Here is a 25,360-nt window from a genome sequence, read left to right as displayed (position 1 = left end):
ATATAAACATAAAATTTTAGATAAAAAACATAAAATCTTAGAACACAAACCTGGTTTTAGGGAATATGAACATAATTTTTATAGCACAAACATACGATTTTAGAATAAAAACATCAAAATTTAGAACACACAATTGTTATTTTGAATTTTGCCACACTTGGCTTGCCATATCAGACCGCCAATAACGTGCAATTGTTACTGGGAGAGCTGATAAAGTGTGATGCAAAGTAAAACGATAGCAGTCATCACAGACGAAATTGAGAGTGAAACACGTCAATTTGATGACAGCGCAGCTGACGTGGCATACAGCATACTACTTGCACGGCATTATTAGATCGAGGCTCTCTCAGAAACAACGTTGATGTAGTACTTCCCCTTGGAACGTAGGAGGTAGATCACGTGATATTTATCGGCTTTGCGAGCATTCGCATGGCGACCAAGACAATGCCCGAACAGAGTGACGAGGAGAAGAAAAAGGAGGACTCTAAACGTAGTGGCAGCGGCGCATTTCTCAAATGTTTGCTGTGCTTACCGATAATCGGCGTCGTGCTGCCCATTCTCGGCACTGTATTCGCCGGAGTAGCGATCGGTACTTCGTATTGGATCGTGGGATCCATGACCGTTTACGACTTTCCGAACCGTACGGATGACGACACAGATTCCACCAAACAAATAACGTTTTTGAGCCATACTGGACTATTTCAACACTGCGAGCTTCGTGAGGACTTCGTAGAAACTGAGAAAGGTGGGTAATGAATTTTACGGTTAAAAGCACAATGCAAGCACTTGGAGTTTAGTATGCTATCACCCATGGCAACTAAGAACGAACACCATTTGCCTCCATGGAACGGCACCAGTTGAAATTTCTGTAAATCTATCACTTTGTCTGGCGCCTTTGGATTTCGGTACCCGAAAACCAGATGACGTCAAAACCTACTTCAACTGCTGTTTAAACGCAGTTTTCTAGTTACATACCATCAAAACAGGTGGTTTTGAGTCCCTCTTATTGGTTCTGAAGCGCAGTTCACAAACCGTCATGGCTTTAATCTAACACAAGGGAATAATATTTTAGCACTTGCCATATGTGCGTGTCTCGGAAACGAAAAAGTCGAAAAATACAAAATGCCCGAACAAAAATGCGTATGGCTGGTAATGCAATCTTTACATCCTAGACCCTAGCAGTCTATATCAGTGCTTAAGCTACATATAACAAGACAATGATTCACCATTGTCCCACAAATGTACATTTTAAACGAAAGACGTAATGGAATTGAATATAAAGTCTAAAAATAATTAATAGTGAGAAAACATTCCCGATTTTTGAACGACTAATTTCTAGGCATTTTCGATTTTACCGCAGACGTAATATCGCCTTTGATTTTATGTCTCTTTCCCTTTTGTCTGGTCTTAATGAAGATCATTCAGCCACACCACAACAACTAAAATCACGTTTTTGAGATTACGGCACGTCGATATCTTTTTATCATACAATGATAGAACATTTGTTTAAAGGGCGAGGCTTTCCAAAAAATGAGATTTGATGAAATGATGGTACCTGTCATTCAAAGAAATGTGTGTTTACAAGTTTGATTACTCAAATTATATTCTCTTTTCCCCCGGAATCCATTACTTGCGTTCCATTAATAATCCTGAAAGGATATTTTCCTTCATTTTTTTTTTTTTGCGCGCGCGCACGAACAAGCATTCGTCGGAGAAGTTTAGGCAATCGATTCCATTTACTGCCCCGTATCTTTCAGAACTTACATACTGTTTCCCTACGTTATCGAGAACATGTCCTTTCTCGTAAAACAGTTAGAATCAAGAATCAATACATTAAGAATCATACTTGCGTGTAGGAAATTGCATTTTAAATATTTTCAACCAAGAAACCCCGAGAAACTCAAATGTTTGTACGAGAATGTGATATTCTCAAATACGCGCATGTCAAATGTAGCCTCTTTCTGTCTCTCTCCATATCTGTCTGTTTGCCTGTCTCTCCGTCTATCCACATGTCTGTCTGGCTGATGGTTGTCATGTATGGCTGGCTGGCCTTTTGCACTCTGTATGTCTGTCCCATTTTCCGTCTAATCGGGAACCGATGACAACACAGAAATAAAGTCTATGTCGAGTATCCTGCACGATTAAACCCTTTCTTCCAAACGAATCTGACAATTTTTCACCAAGAACTGAACACTATTCTTCCATGACTTTGACTCTAATCGTAGAAATAGTGTCGGAAGATTGTGTTGCTCTTTGTGAGGCACATAGTAATAAGCATATTAAGATTATGCTGACTTCGACCAATTACCATAGGAACGATGCTTGACTTAGCACAATTACAATAATCGGGAGGGGACCATCTTTCAAAGATGACAACATATTTGATCTCATGTTGAAATCGCATTGATCACTATGACATACTTCATATGTATGATGCATTGTGACCGGGTTTGTATCTCAGTGTCATGGGAAATTGCATTTATTTCAAGGCCATCACAAAGCAACCGCAAAATGGTTAACAATATCAAGAACACATCAGTCCAGCTTACAATGTACAATTAGCTTCACCAAGGTCTATTAGAAATGTAGTGTTTACTCCCTTTAGCAAGCCTTCAACGATTGAACTAGCCGCGGCATTTTTATTTTATTTTGTTGTGAACTGAACGAACAAACTGCATAATTAATGAACCCTGGCAATTAAATGCAGAATTCATTTAAACTCTTGGAGGACACACAGGACATATTGATTTATGTGAATCGGTGTTCTATATCCTGTTATTGTACTGGGAAATAGCTGCAGTAACATTCGTTTCATCCCTTTACCATATCTCATTAAATGTATGACTGACTGACTGACTGACTGACTGACTGACTGTATGTATGTGTATGTATGTATGTATGTATGTATGTATGCATGCATGCATGCATGCATGTATGTATGTATGTATGTATGTATGTATGCATGCATGCATGCATGCATGCATGCATCTATCTATCTATCTATCTATCTATCTATCTATCTATCTATCTATCTATCTATCTATCTATCTATCTATCTAGGCGTACGTATGTGTGTATTTGTTCTGCATATAATTGAAAGGATACATTAATACATGGACATATTTCAAGACCTTGATACAATCACATGAAACATTGCTCGGCTAAATCGACGTCAAAATTTCTGAAAATTGACTCACGTTGACAATATTAAGCTACTGTTGTGGACTAAAGCTGGTCATGTTTGTTTCTACCTCCTGAGTGTACTTGATTTATACACAAAATATTCACACATGGGACATCATGGTGACGCATCAGTCGTCAACTGTGTAGCAACTATATTCTGTACTTTCGAAAGAGTTCTCTCTTACATATGTATAATCAGAAAATATTTCGCCCTTTTCACAGTGTTATAAATTTTCCATTACGCACGTAGCTTAAATAGTGTATGCCTTGGTCATTGGTAGCACAGACCTTCTGTAGAGTTCACAAGTTCATCATCTGCCTAAGTGGATTTACGTTGAGTGTTCCTGTAATCATATCAATGCTTGTCCGAACGTGGAAGGTGAACACCTGCTGCAAATACCTAGAGTGTCGATGTGCTGATTTCAACGCACTGCAATTTTACACGACATAGACCGTGCTATTCTACGGACAGGTGTACACTCTGATCTGCTAGTGAATTGCATTGAATTTCCAAGAATGTTTATAAAGTGGAAATGTATGTTTGATTGTTTGTGTTGTTGTGTTAAATATATTTCCATAATGATATTACTTTATTTGTACATTTTTACATTTTTAAAATAAATGGGTGAGTCCAGTGCCTACCAGGAACACGATTGGAACTAATTTGGGATAATTGGATAGTTAAGTAATGCTGATTTAATCTACAAATGTAATCTCATATGCTTTTCTTTTTACATTACACACTTGTTTTTTATGAGTAATTTGTATTATTGCAACATTCAACTATCTTGCACCTAACACTTTTGAGAAATTAAAAAATATAAAAATCCAATTATCCCAAATTAGTTCCAATCGTGTTTAGGGTAAATAGTTTTCAAATCGTAATGAGATTCATAGACGATTTCCCGTACTCGATCATTGTTAAATCTCAACTTTAATTTCATTGTCCGAGAACTTTCTCCGCAAGACAACTAACAACACCACGCAGTAGTCTGCAAACCTAAAAATAATTAATTAATCATGATCAAGTAATTATTAAATTAGTATTTACTTAAGGTGGAACTGCACGGTGTAAACATTTTTTTACTAAGGATGAAGGGGTGTATGTTTGGGGTAAAAAACCAACTTTGGTATTAATGATAAAAATTTAAGTCAAAAAATTTAATACTATTTTCTGAAACGTAGTATTCCACTTGAAACAAGAGTATATGTAGAAAAAAAGACTATTTTACATTGCATTATCTATCCTCATTCTAAAATGGCATGGGTTGAAAGACTGACACTCCAAAAAAGCGATTAAAAACATGATTAGCAATATTAAAATGCTTATCATTCAAAATTTAAGAACTTCATCGCCAAACAAAATAGAAGTTTTGTTATGAAGCATTTGAAAACCATAATGTGAATATTTCAGAAAATTTGACCCAGCCAGATCGGTGTTAATTCTTTGGACATTTTGAAATTGGGAGAAAAGAGACGCCTGGAAATCGAGTGATTTGCATACATTTGCATAAACTAACACTTCTTTATCAGGCAACATTACGACTGCTTTACAAGCTAAAAGGTGAACCTAACAAATATTTTAATGTTGGGGTAACAAATTAATTAAAATTATATGAACATTTGCAAAAAAGTGACTTTGAGCAAAATACACTATGTTGGGTGCAGCGCCCCTTGATGCCATTAGTTATTTAACATTGCATCTGAAATTTGTTTCAATCAATAGTACAGCGGAAATGAAGAAAAAGGAAATTGTCCGCGCTGAATTCACAGATTGCAGAAGGTTGTATACGATCAGGGGAGGCGTTTCTGCCAGAAATCCAATGTTTTCGACAACTAGTCTGAAACTTACTTGTAACTGAGGTCGGAGTTTCCCTAATACAGTTACTTTCAAATTGCACCAGTTTGATTTGAAAAATAACATTTAGTGATTTACAGATTCGTTCGAAGGACGGAACTTCGAACGAACTGAGACCACTTGCTTTATGAACCTAATGGGAAAATACAGGTACCATTGGCAAGCAGGTGACGGGTTGCTTAAACTCTGACGTAACGTGTAATGTTTGTTCTTATTCAAGCGAAATATTCGTAATGCGTAATATTCCTTGCCCCTCAGTGAAATAAACATGCTAACTGTATTGAAGCAAATAGGGGGGATACGATGGAACGTAATGGTGTAGTCATTCTCACAAATGCGTCACACATCCATGAGCCACTGGGGGCTTTATGGAACTGCGTCATACTTGCTGTTCGTGATTGCAGTGTTTTCTATCAATTGTCAAAATCATGATAGTCTCAATTCACAAAGTGTCTTGTCCTTTGCTTCAAACTCTCCTTGAACTGATAAAAATCGTGCGATCTTCTAATGTAGGTCAACCATGACTACATCAAGGTGAGCCTAGGAGATATAATCGTTGAAAAACAAGTAATATTAGTTGATGCAACTGACATCCTCCATAAGCTATTTAAGATCTGAGCTCAGGGTAATGTTTTTATTGAACAAAAATGAATAATTGATAACTACATCCCGGAGTCATTTCCAGTTTGATAAAGTCGGTATCAATCAAACTCGACACAAATCACTGCTTTGATGAGATAATAGTTTAGCATTGTGTCAGAAAATGTACCCTCACGATTGACTGTTATACTTTAGTTCGAGTTGATTTCCTCGATAAGGGCGGTACGTGTTACCCATTAAACAGTTGTGCCTGATCTGTGTCGAAAGAAGACTTGGCATTTTTTTAAAAGACTTAAAATTTTGCTCAAACTGGAAATTTTAACAATTCCATTCGAGATCAAGAATAAAAATCAGGGGTCACCGTGCAAATGTTGGCGCTGCAGAAAAATTACCAGATGAAATTCAAAATGGCCACCACCCCTATGTTTATGTTAACTCTAAATAGCCAGAAAATTAAATGTTCGTTTTCCATAAAAATGAGACGATGCAAACTTGATTTACTCCAAGAGCTTCAAAATGATCAAATACGAGTGGTAGATAGACCAGAAAGGTACATAAAAAGGTAAATAAAAAGGTAAAATAAAAATAAAGATAAATAAAATAAAGGTAAATAAAAAAAAGGTAAATAAATAAATTAATAGTCCGAATACCTGTATGGCGAGGCACATTCTACCTTAAGGGCGCCAGTTTTGGGTTCGTGTTACGTTGTAGTGACACTGTGTTGGGTTGTAGGTAATCCTGATACGTTGATCACTTGACGATAATAATGCTTTCTTTGAAAAATATAATTTACATTTAAAGTTCCATCAGCAATAAATTTGCAAGTATTTTCTAGAGTTTTTATCCTGATTGTTTAATACAGTTTCCTGTTCTCCTTCCTAAATGATGTAAAAATGTCCGGCCTTTAGCTTCTCAATGCAGCTCGTATGTATGTGACGTCTAGTGTTATCGTCGACCATTAAGTTTCAGTCCGGGGCTACAATACATTGGTAACAAATGACACTGGTATTCTACAGAACGCACTGTGCTTGCAAGACTAACGCATTGTATTTCGGCATTCTCGAGGGAAAGAAAATGAAAGTGGATCAAAAACTTGGAAATGAAAAACGATAAAAATACCAGCAAAAGTAATACAGCGATTGTCTGTTTAGGGTCGACACCGTAGTAATAGATAGGCCAATTGTATCTCCATGGCCAATACATGTTAACGTGACATTACCTAACTGACCGTTGGCGAACTCATATTTTTCAGCAGTATTCCTCGCAAAGCCGTATATATGGCACGCCACATGCTCTTTCCCTGTCTCGATTCGCCAGAATACGTCACATGACGAGAAAATAGATACATATAGTCCCCACCGGATCGACAAAAGTGACGTCAGAGGGCAATTTTTGAAAAGCTATTTCCCTAGGGAAATAGTCCTGACCAAATTTGGAAAAGTGCTTGGTCACGTGACCGTAGTGTCGTCTGCATCTTTGCAACAATGGCGGGTGACTAGAACGTGATGTGCGTCCGTGATAGGTGACGACACATTCTCTAAAACAGATTTTCCAACATTTTCCAACATTCCAACAGAGTAGGCACTTGAACAGCTCGTCGACGGAAAGATTAAAGTGCAACCAAGGATGCCGCTAGGTATGTTTAGAATATATTTTGAAAGAAAGTGGTACCACGTACAACTGAAACCGCTGTGGAAACATCGCCCAGTGAACTTTTTCACAATGGATTGTTGCGGTGCAAAATATCAAAACACATTAAAAACTATATAACAATACAACATGAGCATGTGGTGTGTTATAAAACACCTATAGCCTGGTTTTTATTCGGGCTATAGCGCTCGTCTATTACCCCTCGTGGCCGTGTGTTACAAGAAACACATCGCTATACCCCTCGGCCTACGGCCTCGGGGAATAGCGATGTGTTTCTGGTAACACACGGCCCCTCGGGGTAATAGACGGGCGCCATAACCCTCATGACCAGGCAATAGGTGTGTATATGGCAGTGCGTTCGAATCTCGCTCTCGAATCTTTTCAGAGCTCCTCTGTTACTGCTACAACAATTTTTCTCAAACCCGCGGCTAATGAAGAAATGGAGACATTCCCAAGGGAGGTTTGTACAATCAAACGAAACAAACCGATATTGTCGGATAGCGAATCACTCCAATAGTTGGGCTGAATCCTGCGTATGCTATCTGAAAGCTTCCATCCGCAGAGAATTCACTTTGGTGCGGAATTGTCAAAGTGAATTACTTCAACGACTTGAATTGTTCAATACATTCTACCGATGATGGATTGGAATAATTGGCCATTTTTACGTTTCTTATTGTAGAAATATCACACTCATTGCATCTCATACACCTGATTTCATTTTTATAATAGCGTGTTCCATGAATCCATCACATCATGACGTTAGTTGTTGGCCATTTGCCCAACTTGGTAAGGGAAATGCTCTCATGCCGCGACGACCTGTAAATCCATGTTTTCATGCAACAATATTTTCGTTACACGCATGTAGACGGCAAAACCAAAGGTGTCAAAAATTGATTTTTTATTACCCTATCATTTTCTCGAATTGGTCGATATAATTAGAATAGGGAATCGCGGGGCGCAGTAATACTTATTACGTCATAGCTCACGCTTAAGCAGACGAACGCAACGTCACGACCGAAGACCAACCAGCAACGCGGCAAACTTTGAGGATCGATTTCACAAACATTGCCGTCGATGAAGCCTGACGATTTTACTCCAAGACTAGAAATCAAAAGCAGTAATGTTAAATCAACTGAACGCGATACCCAACGATCCATAAATCCTGTGGGGAAGATGCGCCGACAAATTGAAAAATGTGAATAACGTATATTTTCCAAGCTTGAGCAGAAAAAGTAGTTCTGACTGCAATTTATTCTGACCGGTAACCATGGGTGACGGTCCGTATAATGTTCACCAGACCGATAAATTCCAGGATCTTTTATTCAATTCAATTCAATGCATTGGGTGGAAGTTCACATCGAAGCAAGTAAGTAACAAAATAATAACAACCTGAACTGTATTATACTCAAACATTGGAACATTCGACCAATCTAGTTGTTTTGTAATTTTGAAACTTTGTAACGTTGAGTGGTTATCGCCAATTACCGTACAGTGATTGTTTGTTCCATACTTGTGCAGTTGAGAAGTGCAGTCAAAGAATACTTTCGGTAAAATATACTGACTGTATTTATATTAAATTTTTACTAGATGTAAACATTGATACATAAACCTATATCTTATTATATCATACAGTATATTGATAGCGCAAATACAGCGATCCGATTGGTCGAGACGCGAAAAGAACGTTAACCGTGGTATATTGGCGATATACCACGGCTGGCATACGCGTGAGTTCTCAGCTTGAGCAATAATCCGTTTTTTACGTTCCACGTCAAAATTTTCATTATACTGTTATGATATAAAAGCAATAAATCACCCTAGCGACGGTATACCCCTCGGTTTTAACCAGATCACTTCATATATGCACTCGCTATCGCTCGTGCATATATGTCATGAACCGGTCAAAATCTCGCGGTATACCGTCGCTGGGTGCGCTTTATTGCTTAAATATAAGTCGGTCTACCTGAAAAACTCCATCGATATGCAAATTAGTGACTCGTTGATATTCTTGACAATACCTTATCACGTTTTTATCGCAATCTAATGAGTCCACGAGGCAACATGTACAATAGTCTGCTTGTCTCCTTTAATCGAATCATGAAGCCAGCAAAGAAGTCAATGATGTTTGTCTTACTAATTTACTATTACAGCAGGTGGCCATATTGGATTGCATAATAAAACAAAGTAATGCTCATATCCCAAAGTAAGTTAATATAAGCCTGAGCAATATCTAAGTGACGGTTACTATCATGCGGATGTCCCATTGTATGAGCATTATGATCTGATTTATTCGGTTTCTATGTTTAAGGGAATAACCCATTAGACTGTAAGTATTATGCGAGGTAAACTGCACACCTGCTTGGCTCGATAATTCAAGGTGTGAATATTCTTCACAAGTATTTGATTCTGAACATTTCCCCTCATCTTGTTTTGCAAGCTTGAAGGCGATTTTCTCCCTATTCAACTTGGTACCGCTGTATTGAGCATAATATATACATGCATTTCTATGTGATGGAATTTAATTAGCACTGATTGTCAGAACCATTGCCATTGATAGTAACACACAAGGAGCAATAGCATATTGTTTCAAATGAAAACATGTCGATCCCTGGTCGGAGGATCAATCTTGCCTTTGGAGATGCGAAATCGCCGCGACGTATATGCAGGGATTCATTTTGTTTCATTATTTACGAGTTATACAGTATAATCTTTAAGATTTTCAGTTGTACATATATGATTACTTTCTTTAAGAGTCCCAGTTCGACTCACCGAATAACACGTTTTCGTCGACTGTTGTTCACATGATCACGGCACAACTGACCTGTGACCTTCCATTAAAATCTATACGAATATGCCGACATGCAGAAGTGGTGATTTGTTCATTATCATTAAGGGAATTGCATGATATTGCAGAGGCCGGTATGCCTTCCTTCTCCAGAGAGTAAGAAAACATTTTTCGATCTAATGACAATGACTTGGGTCAAATTCAAATGTGTGTTAAAGTTTATGTAAAGTAATAGGTCGCAGATGAAATCTGACACCTTTGTGAATAAGCTACGTATATTACCAGTCCGGGTTATGTCCATAGAGAGGATAGTACGATTGACCAATCAGCGAACCTGCCGCCGCCAACGTCATGAATAATTAATCATGCAATCCTTGGCTCGCAGATTGTAATGAGTTCGGAACTTTCGGCCAGATTTCACTCTTTATTTTTAGCACTAGGTAGTTTTTAGATGTAGACATTATGCACAATGTTCAGTAGGGTCGAGATGGCGACTGACACTGGTGGTTATTACATCGAATATTACTTCTTTGGATGATTTTCCTGGCCAGGTACCGCTCCCAGAAATCAGGATGACCCTTGTATTCAGGCAAGTTATTTGTCGCCAAATATCGCCTATTTTTGGTCAATTTAATTTAGCCTTTCCATCTGTAGCATGGAGAATGTTTCAAGCTTTGGAACGATGGGTCAACTGTTCTTGTCAATGATCGGAGCACGATGGAGCACGGTTTTTTCGATCACCATGCATTTCCCGGTACGATTGACCCTTCGCTCAGAAAAACGCGCAGAATCAGTCGCCGAGAAGTTAACCAGAAGCTGGTAAAGAGTACGAAAAACGTCCCAATAACTATTTGTCGAACATAGTCTAGGGTAAAGAAACTCAGAAAACTATTCCTGAAGAAATCCTTACAATTTTTAACACGGTAGAATGTCGGAAATTGACTCGACACAGCTGGGTAGCCAACATTCTCACTCGATCGGCCACGGTGGATCTGTCAGGTCAGATCGCGATGTCAGCATAACATTTCAAAGTAAACTCACTTAATTAACCGTCATTACATATACAGTATGTGATTGGTTCTTGCCTTAACCTCATTACATATACGGTAGGCCATTGGCTGTTCCCAACTATCCTCTCTATGGATATAACCCGGACTGATTACGCTACATGTGAATAATCTAATATTAGGTAAGTCGTATTTGTGCAAATCGTATAGAGAAATGCGTACTTTTCTTTGTCATCTTCTAATTGAAATGCACATCAAAATATTTCACGTTGTTGCTTGACCATTATATAAATGCTTTTTACTCTCTGTTTAGTATAATATCAGTGGATTTACATTGATTGTCGCCGCAAGTAAATTATATAAAAGATATGATTCATATCTTCTTAAAATTATGCCACACATCTCCCATCCTCGATTTGAGTTTATGACAGTTCCTTTTTCTGACTATACGTAATTCTTTTCTACTATGATTTGAAGTTACGTTGATTTCAAGTTACGTAACAGCCAAGTATTTTCTTTTCTAGATGCGTTTAAGGCATTCCGACATGGTGAAGAACTATTCGTGGACTTACAATTTTTGATGTGTGAAATTTCTAACAAAATTGCCTCTCAGAGGCTGTATTGGATCGTATCGCAATAAACTGACATGCATAAATGACACAAAGCAGTGTGCTATCATTATGCCCACTCTGAACACAGTCGATTCATGTTTGTCTTTTAGTGAGTACTTTGGACATGGAAAATGTTGAACAGAATTGCCACCTGGGACTTACATTCAAGACATAAGCTGAGAGGCAAAATATCAGATTTCCTTCATGTGCAATTGTAATTTTTCCGATTGGAAAACGTCTACGGCGGGGCAAATACTAGTCTGATAATTTTAAAAATTCATCTTTTACTGGTAGTCATAAAGCAAGAGTTCATGTAGCTTTCCATTAAATTTATTCACGACTTTCACTAATTGTATCGAGGTCCCCTCTTTGTCTTATTTCGGTATATTGCATGCTGAAAAAAATGTATGCAATTTGTACGTGCATCGTCCAGGCCTGTGCATCGTCGTAGTGAATAAGTAAAGATCTGGCCTTGATTCATTCAGGCGCCATTTCGACATGTTCGACGACGTATGATTTTATTTGTACGAATCGAACTGTACATTAAACACTACGTAACACATCGCACTACATCTTATTCAAATACTTAGTGCTATAATACTAGATTCCTGCGTCGAAAAAATAAATTGTAAGTTACGGCAATGGTCTTCTGAATAATACAGAGACAATGGTCACCTTGGAAACGTTGAAACCGCTGATCGGGTCAATCAAGTCCTGGAGTAGTACGCGTTTATAGATTGCGTATATTTGCAATTCAGTATTGTGGGTGGAATCAGTGCTTGCAATGTTATTATTGGAGGTATGAGCAATGAAAGCGATATCTTGGAAACCTGCTTCGTCGAAGTAAAATAATATTAGTCCACTTTCGTAATTCAATGGCGTAATGCGATTAGGTAAATCGACTTTATCAAGGCGGAAAAGAAGATGAGCATTGAAGCGTATGGACGCACGGGGAGAAACGCAAGTTTCGATCTGGTCTGTAGTACAACCTATCGAGACACTGGGAAAATGTATCACTGTTACGGCGTTGACGTCATTGTGACGTAAGCTCATTGGCCAGCCTTGATTGCGTGTCAAAGCTTTCCCCAGCAATGTTAAGTAGGTGCTTTATCTAGATCGGTAGGAAATTGAATTTCAGAATGAAAATAAATCGGAAAATGTCAAGGTATAGTTATAACCTTATCTGTGATATCTGTGCCAGCCTTACCCCACTTGTATCTGGTTGGAAGATTTTACTGGTGATGTACCACTACGGGAGATATGGCCCTAATCACAGACACACCTTAGGAATACTAAGTCAATTCTCCTGATGGTAGTAAAATATCTGCGTTACAGTGTCTTACCTAACTAGCAGACAGAATTGTACCCCCTGAGGTTACGTTTAATTGTGACATGTCTAAGCCTGATCCGAGAATTCGAAGTCTTTGCTCCCTTTCGCACTAAAGATGTCTTCCGGATGATACACAGACAGCAACGGTACAGCAATAAACGAGCATAAGGGGATAATTTCATCCCTATCATTGTTAAATCTCATTGGCTAGCACTTGTTGTGTGCTAGCTTATGGTTATAGTGGTTATTAACGCAGGTTAAACATCAAATGGTCCAAAACCGACAATAATCAAAATACGAACCCTTCTTCGTTTACAAGCAGCGGGTTTTGGAACACCTATAAGTACTATTACGAAATAGTGATGGTACGAATGATTCACTAATTTCCAAGGATCGTCGGTTTTAGCTGAATTGACACCTTTAAGGTAAATGCGCCTCGCAGACAGACATTCGGCTTTACCGTCTCAGATTTTCAAAAATCCAAAATTTGATTTTTCTCTATAGAGTTAGCACAGGGATGGCGGCCATTTTGAATTTCAAATGTCGGTAAATCTTGGGTAATTTGTGTCACTGGTACCAATGTTTGCACGGTGACCCCAATTTTTATTTTTTATTTTAAAAGAGAATGGTTGAAAAATTCCTTGAGGAAAGTTTGAGCAAAAGTTTAAGCTTTCACTTTCGAGGCGCATACTACTTTACTTTTTGGTATTACGGGCCCCGGATGTGTACTTTAAAAGTTCCCGTTAGATAAAATTGACGTGATAGTTGTGTCAAAATTGTAAGTAAATATTTCGATCTTGGTTAAAATAGTTTAGTGAAGATTAAGGAATTGTAAGGTAAAACATTCAGCAAAATTATTTCCTCATCAAACACTGAATTTTAATGTTGTCCTGAGATTATCGTGTTGGTCAGATATATCACGTGATTACGACGACCGCTGCTGCAGACAGATTTTATGATTGCCAAAATACATATTTTTTCACCATTTACTGAGATTTATTGAGAGGTAGGTAGAAAAGATTGCCATATTTTTCAAGGATATGGGAAACATGAAAACATCAAATGTGAAAGTATAGAAAATTGCAGAGAACCTATACAAACGTTTCCCTTTTCATATATAAAATGGCGCTTCAAGGACAACAGTTATAATTTAAAGCTAAAATACACGACCCAGATATATACGGCACGTATAGTACGAAGTTTGTAGTCTGGCCCGCCATGCCACCATTTTGGAAAGACTCTCTCCTCGATCGAAGCTGTCAGCTTGAAAAATGTCTTCAGAACATTCTAAAATTGTGCCGTGTTTGCCACGGTCCTCTTTCATTTGTCAACGAGCAAAGGTTCTGTTGCACTAGCATGATATCATTTATTTTCTCAGATGACACAGATATATTTTATTGTATTTTGAAATAGACCCCTAAACCAGTTGGCCCTAAGACATACCTGCTATAAAGCAGTAGTACTGTGTTGGAAGAAATCGTGTAACGTTTGGTCACTATATTTGTTTGTAGGTCTATTGCAAGTTGTTCTGCTAGGCAGAGCATATTGAAACACCAGCTACAGCATCTGTACGTGTAAAATGCACTGTTATTGTTTACATTTGAATTCTTGACCGGACCAGAAATCACGTGACAGCAATAACAATGCAGTATGTGATTACAATTTATAACAAAAAAAATGAAAAATTATTTAAAATTACAGCTACTATCCCTTTAAACCTATCCACGGAATTGCGACAGAAATAATATTGATGAGCAGTCTTCTTTGCAGATAAAAAAACTTGCAATGCTACCGAGAGGGGTCGTTAAAGCGCAGAGCACATTTGGCGAAGCAAATTGACGCGCACAGACAGCATAACTAATGCCACACACAAATATTCAAGTGTAAAATGTAATGACATCATTTTTATGGCGGTAATTGTACATGTAATGGCATCACCATGGTAAACAGAGCGTGACAGAGACGCGTATTAATGGATTTATGACGTATGACCCGGCCACACTGTTCATAACGATTAAAGTGCTTTAAACATATAGGACGAATTTTGTGCAACGCATTGGGTGAATTCCAAAAGAAGTCCAACCATTTCAGACCAGCTAATCAGCACTTTTTTGGAACAAAAAACTAAACCGATGTTTTAAAGGTCATATCAAGGAACAAGATCCAATGATTTTAACAGTTTACCTCTGTATTTGAGAAAAATAGAAAGTGTCGATAATTTTTAAAAAACATGCTTTAAAGGGCCGGTAGCTGTAACTTTTGACGATATTTACACTTTTTCAAAATGTCAGCTTTATTTTCTTGTTTTACTTCCCCAAGCATGTTGAAGCATACTGTTATACACAGTTTTCAGTTTGTCGACCGAGCCTGTACAAGTGTAAACTGCATTTAAATTGTTGACAAGTGAATTCTGGTCCGGACTAGAACCCAAATGTAAACAATAAAGATGTACATTCTACAAGTAGGTGTTTCAACATGCATCGGGGCAGGACAAGAACTTACGATTTGGAATACAAAGCAACGAATGGTGAAATAATTAGCAAATGTTAAAACTACGTTGACTCTTTAAGTCAGTACTTGAACGAACCTTCTTGATGTTGATGGTTAGTGTAATTGTTATGGTGTTGCTTGATTTTTTTCCCGTTCTTGTCTGTTTGTCAACTTCAATTATTTTATATCTTGTCTTTATTGTATTGTACATAATTTAACTGCTTTCAGTGTATTTTAAGGTGTCTCGGCATTCATGAAAATAGATTTTCATAACCTTTGGAGTTATATATAAAGATCAATAATAATAAAAATAATAATAATATAAAATAATAATAATAATAATAATAATAATAATAATAATAATAATAACAAGGCAGTATTGCTGAAGGCAATGAGTACTTGGGCCATGATAGAGTAATTTTGAGGACAATATATACTACCATTCAAATATGGTCTTGAATTTCCTCCTGTCAATTAGGCATTTGATTAACTGGTTATTAAACGAAGCAATGGCATGACAACGGCAAATATGTCTAAGAAATTTTGTGGAGTTTGAGGCAGGGGTTCTTATTTATAGTGGAATTGCTTAAACTCCTTAAATATTCAAATTACAGCAAATTTCTTTTGTTCTCGATGGTAGATGTCTAATATTTAGATGGGCATATTTAGATTTCTACCCTATAGTTATCCCTATATACCAAAAATCGGACATCCAGCTCTATTGGCTTGCTCAGAATTAGATATGCGCATAATTAATGAGGTACAATATGTGGTGTCATAAGGTGTCCCATTATACCAAATATGAAGGCTGTAGTACTTGTGGTTACTGAGTTGTGGACAAATATGTATATTTGAGGTCAAAGGTCATTGAGGTCACGTGACGTTTTGTCAAACAAATTATATTGTTAACTTATCCCTATATACCAAAAATCAGACCTCTAGCTCTATTGGCTCGCTCAAAATTAGATATGCGCATAATTAATGGGGTACAATTTGTGGCGTCATAAGGTGTCCCATCATACCAAATATGAAAGGTTTAGCACTTGTGGTTACTGAGTTATGGACAATAATGTATATTTGAGGTCAAAAGTCACCAAGGTCACATGATATTTTGTCAAAATGTCTGAGATATCTGCGTGAACCGATGGACTTGCTGATGGACTCACGGACGGATATGACCCAATCTATAAGCCCCCTGGACTTTATCCGTGGGGAAAAAAAACTGTGTCACTGCATCCTTTAGGCAATATGAATACGATGAGAAACTAAATTTTTATTTTTCTTGGCCTTATACATGGGAGTCTATGGAGAACTGCCTTATACATGGGAGTCTATGGACTGCCTTATACATGGGAGTCTATGGAGACTGCCTTATACATGGGAGTCTATGGAGGTGAAAACTAAAAAGACCTCTAACACGGCCAAATTCGATCGCATTGTGAAACAAATCGACGTGCATCTGTACGGGGTTGGGTACTATTCTTGTGCAAAGTTTGAAAGAAATTGACCAGGGCATGTCTGAGATATCTGCGTGAACGGACGGACGGACGGACTGACATGACCAAACCTATAACTCCCCCAGGACTTCGTCCGTGGGCACTAAAAAACAACGCAACAGTTATTACAGCTACACCGGCGGTAGGTTCATATCCAGAGCCCCTAACGGTCTGCCGCCGTCGCTTGAAAACAATCTCATAAACCTGGCCATATGGGCAACTGTGTATGGGCAGCTGGATACTTGACTTCCAGGAGAAGGCGAGCTGTCACGTTCAAACTCAGGATTATTTGTCGATCAAATTTCAGTAAATTTACCTTACCTAGATGAAATTTTATCTATAGGCTGAAGTTTCGCCGAAGTTTGACAAAATTGCATCAATTTTTCAGGTTCATATCCGACATTTTTGAGTTTTGAGTGCAGACAGAAATAAGTTTTGAGGCAACATGGCTGCGACCCCATGTCACAAGTTGACCCCTTGCCCTACGTACGATGCTATGTGCTACAGCTAACACACAGCATCGTACGCAGGGCTAGCGAGAGAGTTGCCGACATCGACGGTTATTTACGAGAAGTGAATAAAAGACTGTCATTTTTGGAAGCGATCGAGTAGCTGAGGTAGGCTGGGATACGACTTGGGCCCAAGAACGCTGAATTTCGGCAGTAATTTGGCTTTTTACGTCAAGTCCCAAAATGGATTTGAAGTCACCGACCCTACGTACGGGTCTTTGCAGGGCTGTGGTGAGCGGGGCGATTAGCTGTAGCGGAACACACAGCATCGTACGCAGGGCTAGTTGACCCCAAGTGAAAATGTGTTCGCGATCAAATCTGCCTATATTTTTTTCAGGATTTTCGACAAAATCATTGCTTCTTAAATCTTTTGTAAAGTATAAAGTACTAAAATAAAAATGCGATGTGCCATGTCTCCAGATTTCTAAAATATCGTTCGTTGACCGTTCGACGGAATACTCATTTCGCAAACTTGTGACGCAGTTGAAATTCAATACTGACCGCCAAATAATCTTAATGAGACGAGATCATTCTAGACATCCTCCAAATTATCCAACCATTCGCGTTAGAGTTCAGCTCGCTTAGAGTATCATAACATTCTTCGGCCTTCGTTTAGATCGACCCTAATCTCTCCCATTTAGGAAATAAATACACAAGCTATCTTGACAAAACTTCGAGCACCATCCAGGACCAAACGCACTACAAATCTGTCTTGACGTCATCATCTCCTTACATGGTAATCGGCATACCGTATTTTTAGCAAAGGAGACACAGAATACGTCGGAGTATTCAGTTTCAAAACGTATATGTTGTCAAAAAAAGGTAATGTTACTGCAGTGGTATAAATTACACAACACAAACGTTCAAATCAGTTTATTTTGGACTGGCTTTACCCAACATTTCATATTGTTTCTTATGCCAGATTTGACCACGTGCTTACTGGCGACCCCTTTACATGCAAATTTTGTGTCAAATGGTGTGTTCTCCTGGAAAAACAAACGTACGATTTCTATATGAAGGAGGCGAAATTTGCCCTCAAAACTCGAAACCACCCCTATGGCGTGTACTTAGCTATTTTGAACGAGCTTCTCGAATCTGCAGCTCTATTCGAAATGATGGTCTGGTTTTCTCAGCTCAAGGATAAGTGTTCTCCATCGCTGTGGGCATTACTATTCTCAACTGGGGGTACAGTTTCCAGTCGTAATGTTTTTCATTGTGTCCGGGATATAAAACCTTTCCTTTTTAAACTTTTACTTTGATTAATACTAGTCCACATCTTGTCAGCGATTAAACATGTTTCAAGTTTAAATGTTAAATTCTGGTCTCGAGCCCTCTTGTTTCGACCAAACTGAAATTACCCCTCCCACTTTGGCTCGTCCATTGGGTGTAGCAAGGGTCGTGCCATCGCCTAGGAAACGGAGGGTGCATTAATTGTTGCATTTCGATGCACATTTTGATTATATTCAGAAGATTTTGTGGCAAAAACTCAGATAGAGAAGCATTAATATTCACATCTCACTTATTCAAGATGGCTGAGAGCAGCACTTCCATTCAGTTAACATCATTACGCCATTTATTATGCCAAGAAAGATGAAGCCAAGACATTTTGCCCTCCCTGGTCTCAGCCAGAAATGGTTATACCTTACAGAGTTTTTTCCCACGGAATGAAAACAAATGTACTTGGGCTGAGGCCCAAGTACAATAATAATAATAATAATTTTCGATAATTTTTATTTTCAGATTCCACATGGCTCTGCATAAATGTTATAGAAATGATGGGTGCAAAAGAATTGGAAGGGGACATTTTGACCGGTGAATATTTTGTATTGTTTGCGTGATTATCCTCTCTCTCTCTCTCTCTCTCTCTCTCTCTCTCTCTCTCTCTCTCTCTCTCTCTCTCTCCAGAATCTTGGCCACGGGATACGTCAGTATTTGCTAGCGGACTTTGAACACACCGAGGTGCCGCGAGTGACTGTTAATTATTCAAAATGAAACCTGTAGGCTGACATGCATATGACATTTATGGGATTTATGCGTGCGTTAAAGATGCCATAAGATCCTATAATTACAGGACGTCACTAAGTGGCTGATGGCTTTGATATCTCTGTTCTGGTGTGACTTAGTACCCAATCTTACATGTGATAAAACTTAATTATGTACAGTGGGCTAAAATACATTAAAGAAAATGTTATATTTTCACATGATGGAGCGTTTCTTTTGAACTTTAGAAGGGATATTCCTTTTCTGTAACGAGAATGACTTCCCCGGAAGCTTCGTAATGTTAGATCGTACGGAGTTCTTAGAATTTTGCTTTGTTTATATGTTTGTTTTGAAGTCAATAACGTCTTGCAATTTGGACGAAAAAGGATTGCGACATACCAGTCTCGCTTGCGGCATTTTTTCGATTGTCCTCTTTAAGTGTCATCGTTTCTTTATGACATGATAGCAATTAATATTTGATTTGTGTTCTTTTCAGAGCAATTAAAATCAGTCATAGCTTTTGAAATTATCAGTTTCGTTGCTTCATGCAGTGCTGGATTGAGTGCAATCGTCGGCTGGCTGACTGGACATCCGTTAGCAATGCTAGTTTCTGGCGTGGTTGGGGCAATGGCCGGTAAGTGAGTTAGTGCATGGATTCATTCATTCATTCATTCATTCATTCATTCATTCATTCATTCATTCATTCATTCATTCATTCATTCATTTATAAATTAAAATAAAATAAAATAAGATGAAGAATGATTCTACCGTAGAATTAACGAATAGATTAGTGCATGTACATACATAGGCATACATACATACATACATACATACATACATACATACATACATACATACATACATACATACATACATACATACATACATACATACATGCATGCATACATACATACATACATACATACATACATGCATGCATGCATGCTTGTACGTACACACACATATACACACATATAAGGTTATATATATATATATATATATATATATATATATATATATATATATATATATATATATATATATATATATATATCGAACCCAAACAAAAAACACATGTGACCCAGCTTTATCACACGTCATTCGCGTATTTCGCAGGAATGGACGTCGAGATATCATTCTTCCATTTCTAAGGAAATGAAATGAAAGCAGTCTCACAACACGTCATCGAATACAATAAACGCCGAGCCTGACTTTAGCGCCATGACGATAATCACTGAATCTAATTACGCTTGAAACGAATCGTCTGGCACGGTTCCTACTGACGTCTGAAGATATCGAGACCGGTACAGCTTGTGCACTTTGTTCTGGTCTCACTGTGTTAACATCTCTAATGACAACGATATAGGGGCCGACTACCAATGAATAACACATGAGTCTAGGCAATTCATCGTGGTAATGCATCAATCGATCCATCCACTCAGCCATCCCTACCACCCTTCCCTCCTATACCATATAAACATACATACACAAATAAGTACGCCTATATACAGTGGCCTACATACATAGGCATAGATACATACATACATACATACATACATACATACATACATACATACATACATACATACATGCATACATACATACATACATACATACATACATACATACATACATACATACATACATACATACATACATACATACATACATACATACATACATACGACTGATTGTGAAACCACCGGTAGCGCCTTTGATAACTAAAACAAACATTCAAAAATTTCGTATAAGCTGTATACGGGTGATAGCAAAAGAAGCTTGAAGTATTTATTTCCTTACTTGTAACAATTTTGTACTTTCTCTAGTATTTCTTGAAAACAATTATGTGAAAGGCAAATTGCGTCCGTCGAATGAGAAGTAGATGCTTGAGTGCTATCACAAAATATTAGACATATTCACTTATATAATAGGATATTGTTGATGTATCAGTTCGGAATTTCAGAGAGATTGAATGTGCACAGTGGTTACGCCATGCATAATTTTTTGTCATTTCTTCACCCTTGATATCAGATGAAAACAATTATACGATATCTGATGTTTTCCATTATTGTTATTACTACTGTGGTACTGCGTTCTAGTCTGGTGCCAACGTGGAGTTGCTACTAATGGCTGGCGTCTTTGCAGAGTTTTACGTCAAGACTAATAAGGGCATCTATTTTTTTCGCTTTTTCCGAAAATCTCGACCTTATTTCGCGAGCAATCTCACAATACTTTCCGATAACAGATATAAAGGGCAATACCCTTGTGCTCTACACGGTTTTATCTGTTCAGCCCTGCGAACGATCTATTGCCAAAGTGCGAGGATACTGATAATCTGCGAAAAATCATTTTGACTACACAGGAACAAATACCAGTGAATAAAACTTATTGCGTCTTGGTTACCACATATGCCCCCAAAAGTCCTAAAATCAATAAACTTTTCATGAAAACGCCAGTAGCTTTAACTCTTGATGATTTTTTCGCATTGTTCTTGTTTTTTTGTGCCGATTGCAAGTTATTGTTGGACTCCCTAAAACATGTTAAAATACGAGTACCAACCAGCGTCTATACATGTAGAAATGCATACGCACTTGTAATTTTCACATTTGAATTCTGGTCCGCACCAGAATTCATTTTACAATGCACTGTGGCTCACTAGGGAATAGAACGACAAACTATAGTCGACATTAAAAACTAAAACAGTGGATAAATCATTAAAAGTTAAAGCTCATGACCGTTCAACAGCGAACAGCATGCACGCTTATAATACAAAATTATCTGAATAATATTCACAATTTCACATATCTGTAGCTTTGCCACAAAATATCATAGTATATACCTTTTCTTATTTTATCACAAGGGTTGTTCATGATGGTCGGCAATTCGATGTACATGATCGTCCATAACGAAGTACAGGAGAAATCGAAACAACTAAAGATGGCTTACGAGGAATGGGGTTTCGGATGGTCATTGAACCTTGGATGGTGTGCTTTTGTCATGTGTGCTCTGGCCACATTCGTTCAATTCGTCGTTTACACGGCTTTTCAGAAATACAGGAAGGAACACCCCGATGCCAACATGAGCTCACTGTGTCAGTTTTTTGATAGATTTGAATGCAGCGTCCTATTCAAGAGAAACAATGAGAACGCCTCGTCAAAAAACTTGCCAGATTCCACGTCGAAAGATGATTTGAAGACGCCAAGCTCACCTCGTTCAGACGCGTAGTCAGATACTCGTAGATTTTCTCGTCCGTTTTGAAAAGTTGATTTCGTTGTTTTATAGTTTTAAGTTTATTTGCATCAATACAAACTGTTTTTGTATTTCAGGTAAAATTTCATTATTTAAAAGGTATTCAGTTGACATAGTTTGCAACCATTGATTTTCTTTACATAAGATTAATAGCAGAGATTGACAATTGTAAAAACAAGACTAGTGTACATCAATTATGCCTTTAGCTATCATGATAGTATCTAAAACGTACGAGATAGCATCTGGTATACAAGTTGTATAGATAAAATTGTATCGTTACTTTGCGATACATACATTTACATATTGACTGTGGAAAATTCCATGAGGCGGAGGGGGAGGCAGCTGCCCCTCCCTCTCAACGGGCTTCGGCCCCCTTATATATTGCCTTTAGGTTTGTTGTGTTTAAGGGTTTGTAACTTTGAGCACCAGTTGTAAATAATGAAACTTTCGCTAAATTGGCAGAATTTCTTTGTCCGTTGAAATGAAACACTCGTACGTCCTACGGAGTCAAAACTTATGCTTGATTGGTTATGAACCTCATTCTCCATGGATAAATGTTTTTTATAGTTCACTAACGTCAGCGTTGTCTCTGAAAACACTGTGCGATGCGATCACTCGGGCGTTTACGACGTGCTCATTTTTCATTTCTCAATTTTGTTGTAATTTTCGTTTCTTGATTTGTGTTGTAATCATCGATTATCATTAATCATTTTCAGATTATGAGTACAAAGCATCATTTTTTACTATGTACACAACAGTGATAGGAAAATAGGACATGTGAAGGTAACTTAACATAGAGATACCGAAGATACCCATCCGTATATACATCCACCAACACATATCTACCATATATATATATATATATATATATATATATATATATATATATATATATATATATATATATATATATATATATGTACTGAGATACTTCACCAGTCCCAGGAAGATGAGTCAGAATATTTTCACTGAATCTTCACAATATGAAGGAAAATATTGTTTACTCATTGGATGTCTTCTAGATGTCTTCAATTGTCATGCAGTGATGGTTTCCATGGCGATCATTGGACGATTCTATTGAATTATTGAAATAGGCAGTGTTTGATTTTTCTGATTGCCTGGTGTATGAGAAATATGACGTCACTTATGATCTCGATAATTCCAGAGAATGAATTGGATATTTTGAAGATGGCATGTGCAGGAAGATGGCGTCGATACGGCGACATAAACGACTTTCTATGATTTTAAAAGGAAATGTCTGGATTATTTCTGATGGATACGATGAGATGGAAGGTTAGGATGATTAGAACTGATTAGTTCAGCACAGAGAAAGGCTTAATAAAGGCACGTTGCATGTCGGTGCCAGTAGTGATTGAAAATTCCATCGACGTGACTGTATGGCATCTTTGTGATAAAGAAAATATTCCTGTGAAGCAATTGTACACGCGGAAAGTTAAATAATGTCAGATTAACCAGTGTGTTGTGGGTTTTACATATGCCGTGTGTGTACTTTGAACATGAACTTCAATTCTGACTAAATTTATGATAGAATCATCTATACTCTACGTATACCATGATTGTGTAAATATCATGACATCTTATTAAATAATTCGGCACTGTTAATCTTTGATCCTTTTTCTGTGTCATGCACAATATAAAAGTGTAAAATCTCATTGAATGTAAGCATTTTCTAGAAGTGTCATTTCTTTCTCAAACACACCGTTTTCTGTGTGCTGTGGTCTGGCTTGATCGGACAATTTACATTCTATGGTGACTAGAACTAAGTTTACAAGTTGCTGTGTAATGTTTCTGCACAACTCTGTCATGAGCTGTCAAAGTATTCGGTAGAGAAGTAGAAGTTAAGAAAGTTTTACCACAGTGACAAATATGTTTGAAACATATAAGTCCATGTTTAAATGATATAAATTTAACCGGGAGTTAAATTGCATGGGAGGCATATTTTGACATTGAATGAGAGAAGTTTTACTGCAATCACTTCTGTGTTCTGTAGAGAAAAAAAAGCGAAACGCAGTTGGAACAAAAAAATGTCGACCGAATTAGAATTCTAGTGCGATGCTGAACAAACGTAAATCGTCATTTTTATCCAGATATGGTCACTTAACTCAGTGAGAACTGTAGATATCAACAATGTGGGGGGTTTCGCGTTGGAGTGTGGGTATAAAATCATGTGCTTGCGTTTTTACGAATATTGTACTTGAATGCTCTGCGAGATTCATAAAGATGCTGTCACTATATAGTGAGTTGGCAGTGCCAATAAAGTTTTCACATTACATTGAAAAGTCTCACTCTCCAATAGTGTTTCATTTGGTTTCCAAGAATTGACAAAAGAGAAGCGAATTGGTGATTGACCGTAAGCAACGGAATTTAGTAGTACACGCCACCCGTTTCTGTTCCTCAGTACACTAACACGTTGTCCTAAAACGCAAAAACATCGTTTTGATGGTTTTGGATAATTGAATTAGTGATCTGTATAAAATTTTGAAGTGCACACATTTTTTTCATTTTACTAAATGTTTCTATATGGGCAAAGCTGAAGGAAACATCATATTTTCTCGATCACTAACATAGTTCATAAAATCTAAAAGTATTGC

The 25,360-nt window shown here is 37.6% G+C and overlaps 1 protein-coding gene across 1 annotated transcript; it reads left to right on the top strand.

Annotated features, from left to right (window-relative positions):
* Window positions 1–404: 404 nt before the first annotated feature.
* LOC139150867 (germ cell-specific gene 1-like protein) lies at window positions 405–23,615 on the top strand. Its single transcript, XM_070723296.1, has 4 exons — window positions 405–745; window positions 19,260–19,331; window positions 19,996–20,133; window positions 22,360–23,615. The coding sequence occupies exons 1-4, from the start codon at window positions 430–432 to the stop codon at window positions 22,722–22,724; spliced, it is 891 nt and encodes a 296-aa protein (XP_070579397.1). The 5' UTR covers window positions 405–429; the 3' UTR covers window positions 22,725–23,615.
* The last annotated feature ends 1,745 nt before the right edge of the window (window positions 23,616–25,360 follow it).

This window comes from Ptychodera flava, chromosome 15 (assembly GCF_041260155.1).
Source record: "Ptychodera flava strain L36383 chromosome 15, AS_Pfla_20210202, whole genome shotgun sequence".
In the NCBI taxonomy this organism is placed as follows: Eukaryota; Metazoa; Hemichordata; class Enteropneusta; family Ptychoderidae; genus Ptychodera; species Ptychodera flava.
This window is presented reverse-complemented; position numbering and strand designations above follow the sequence as displayed.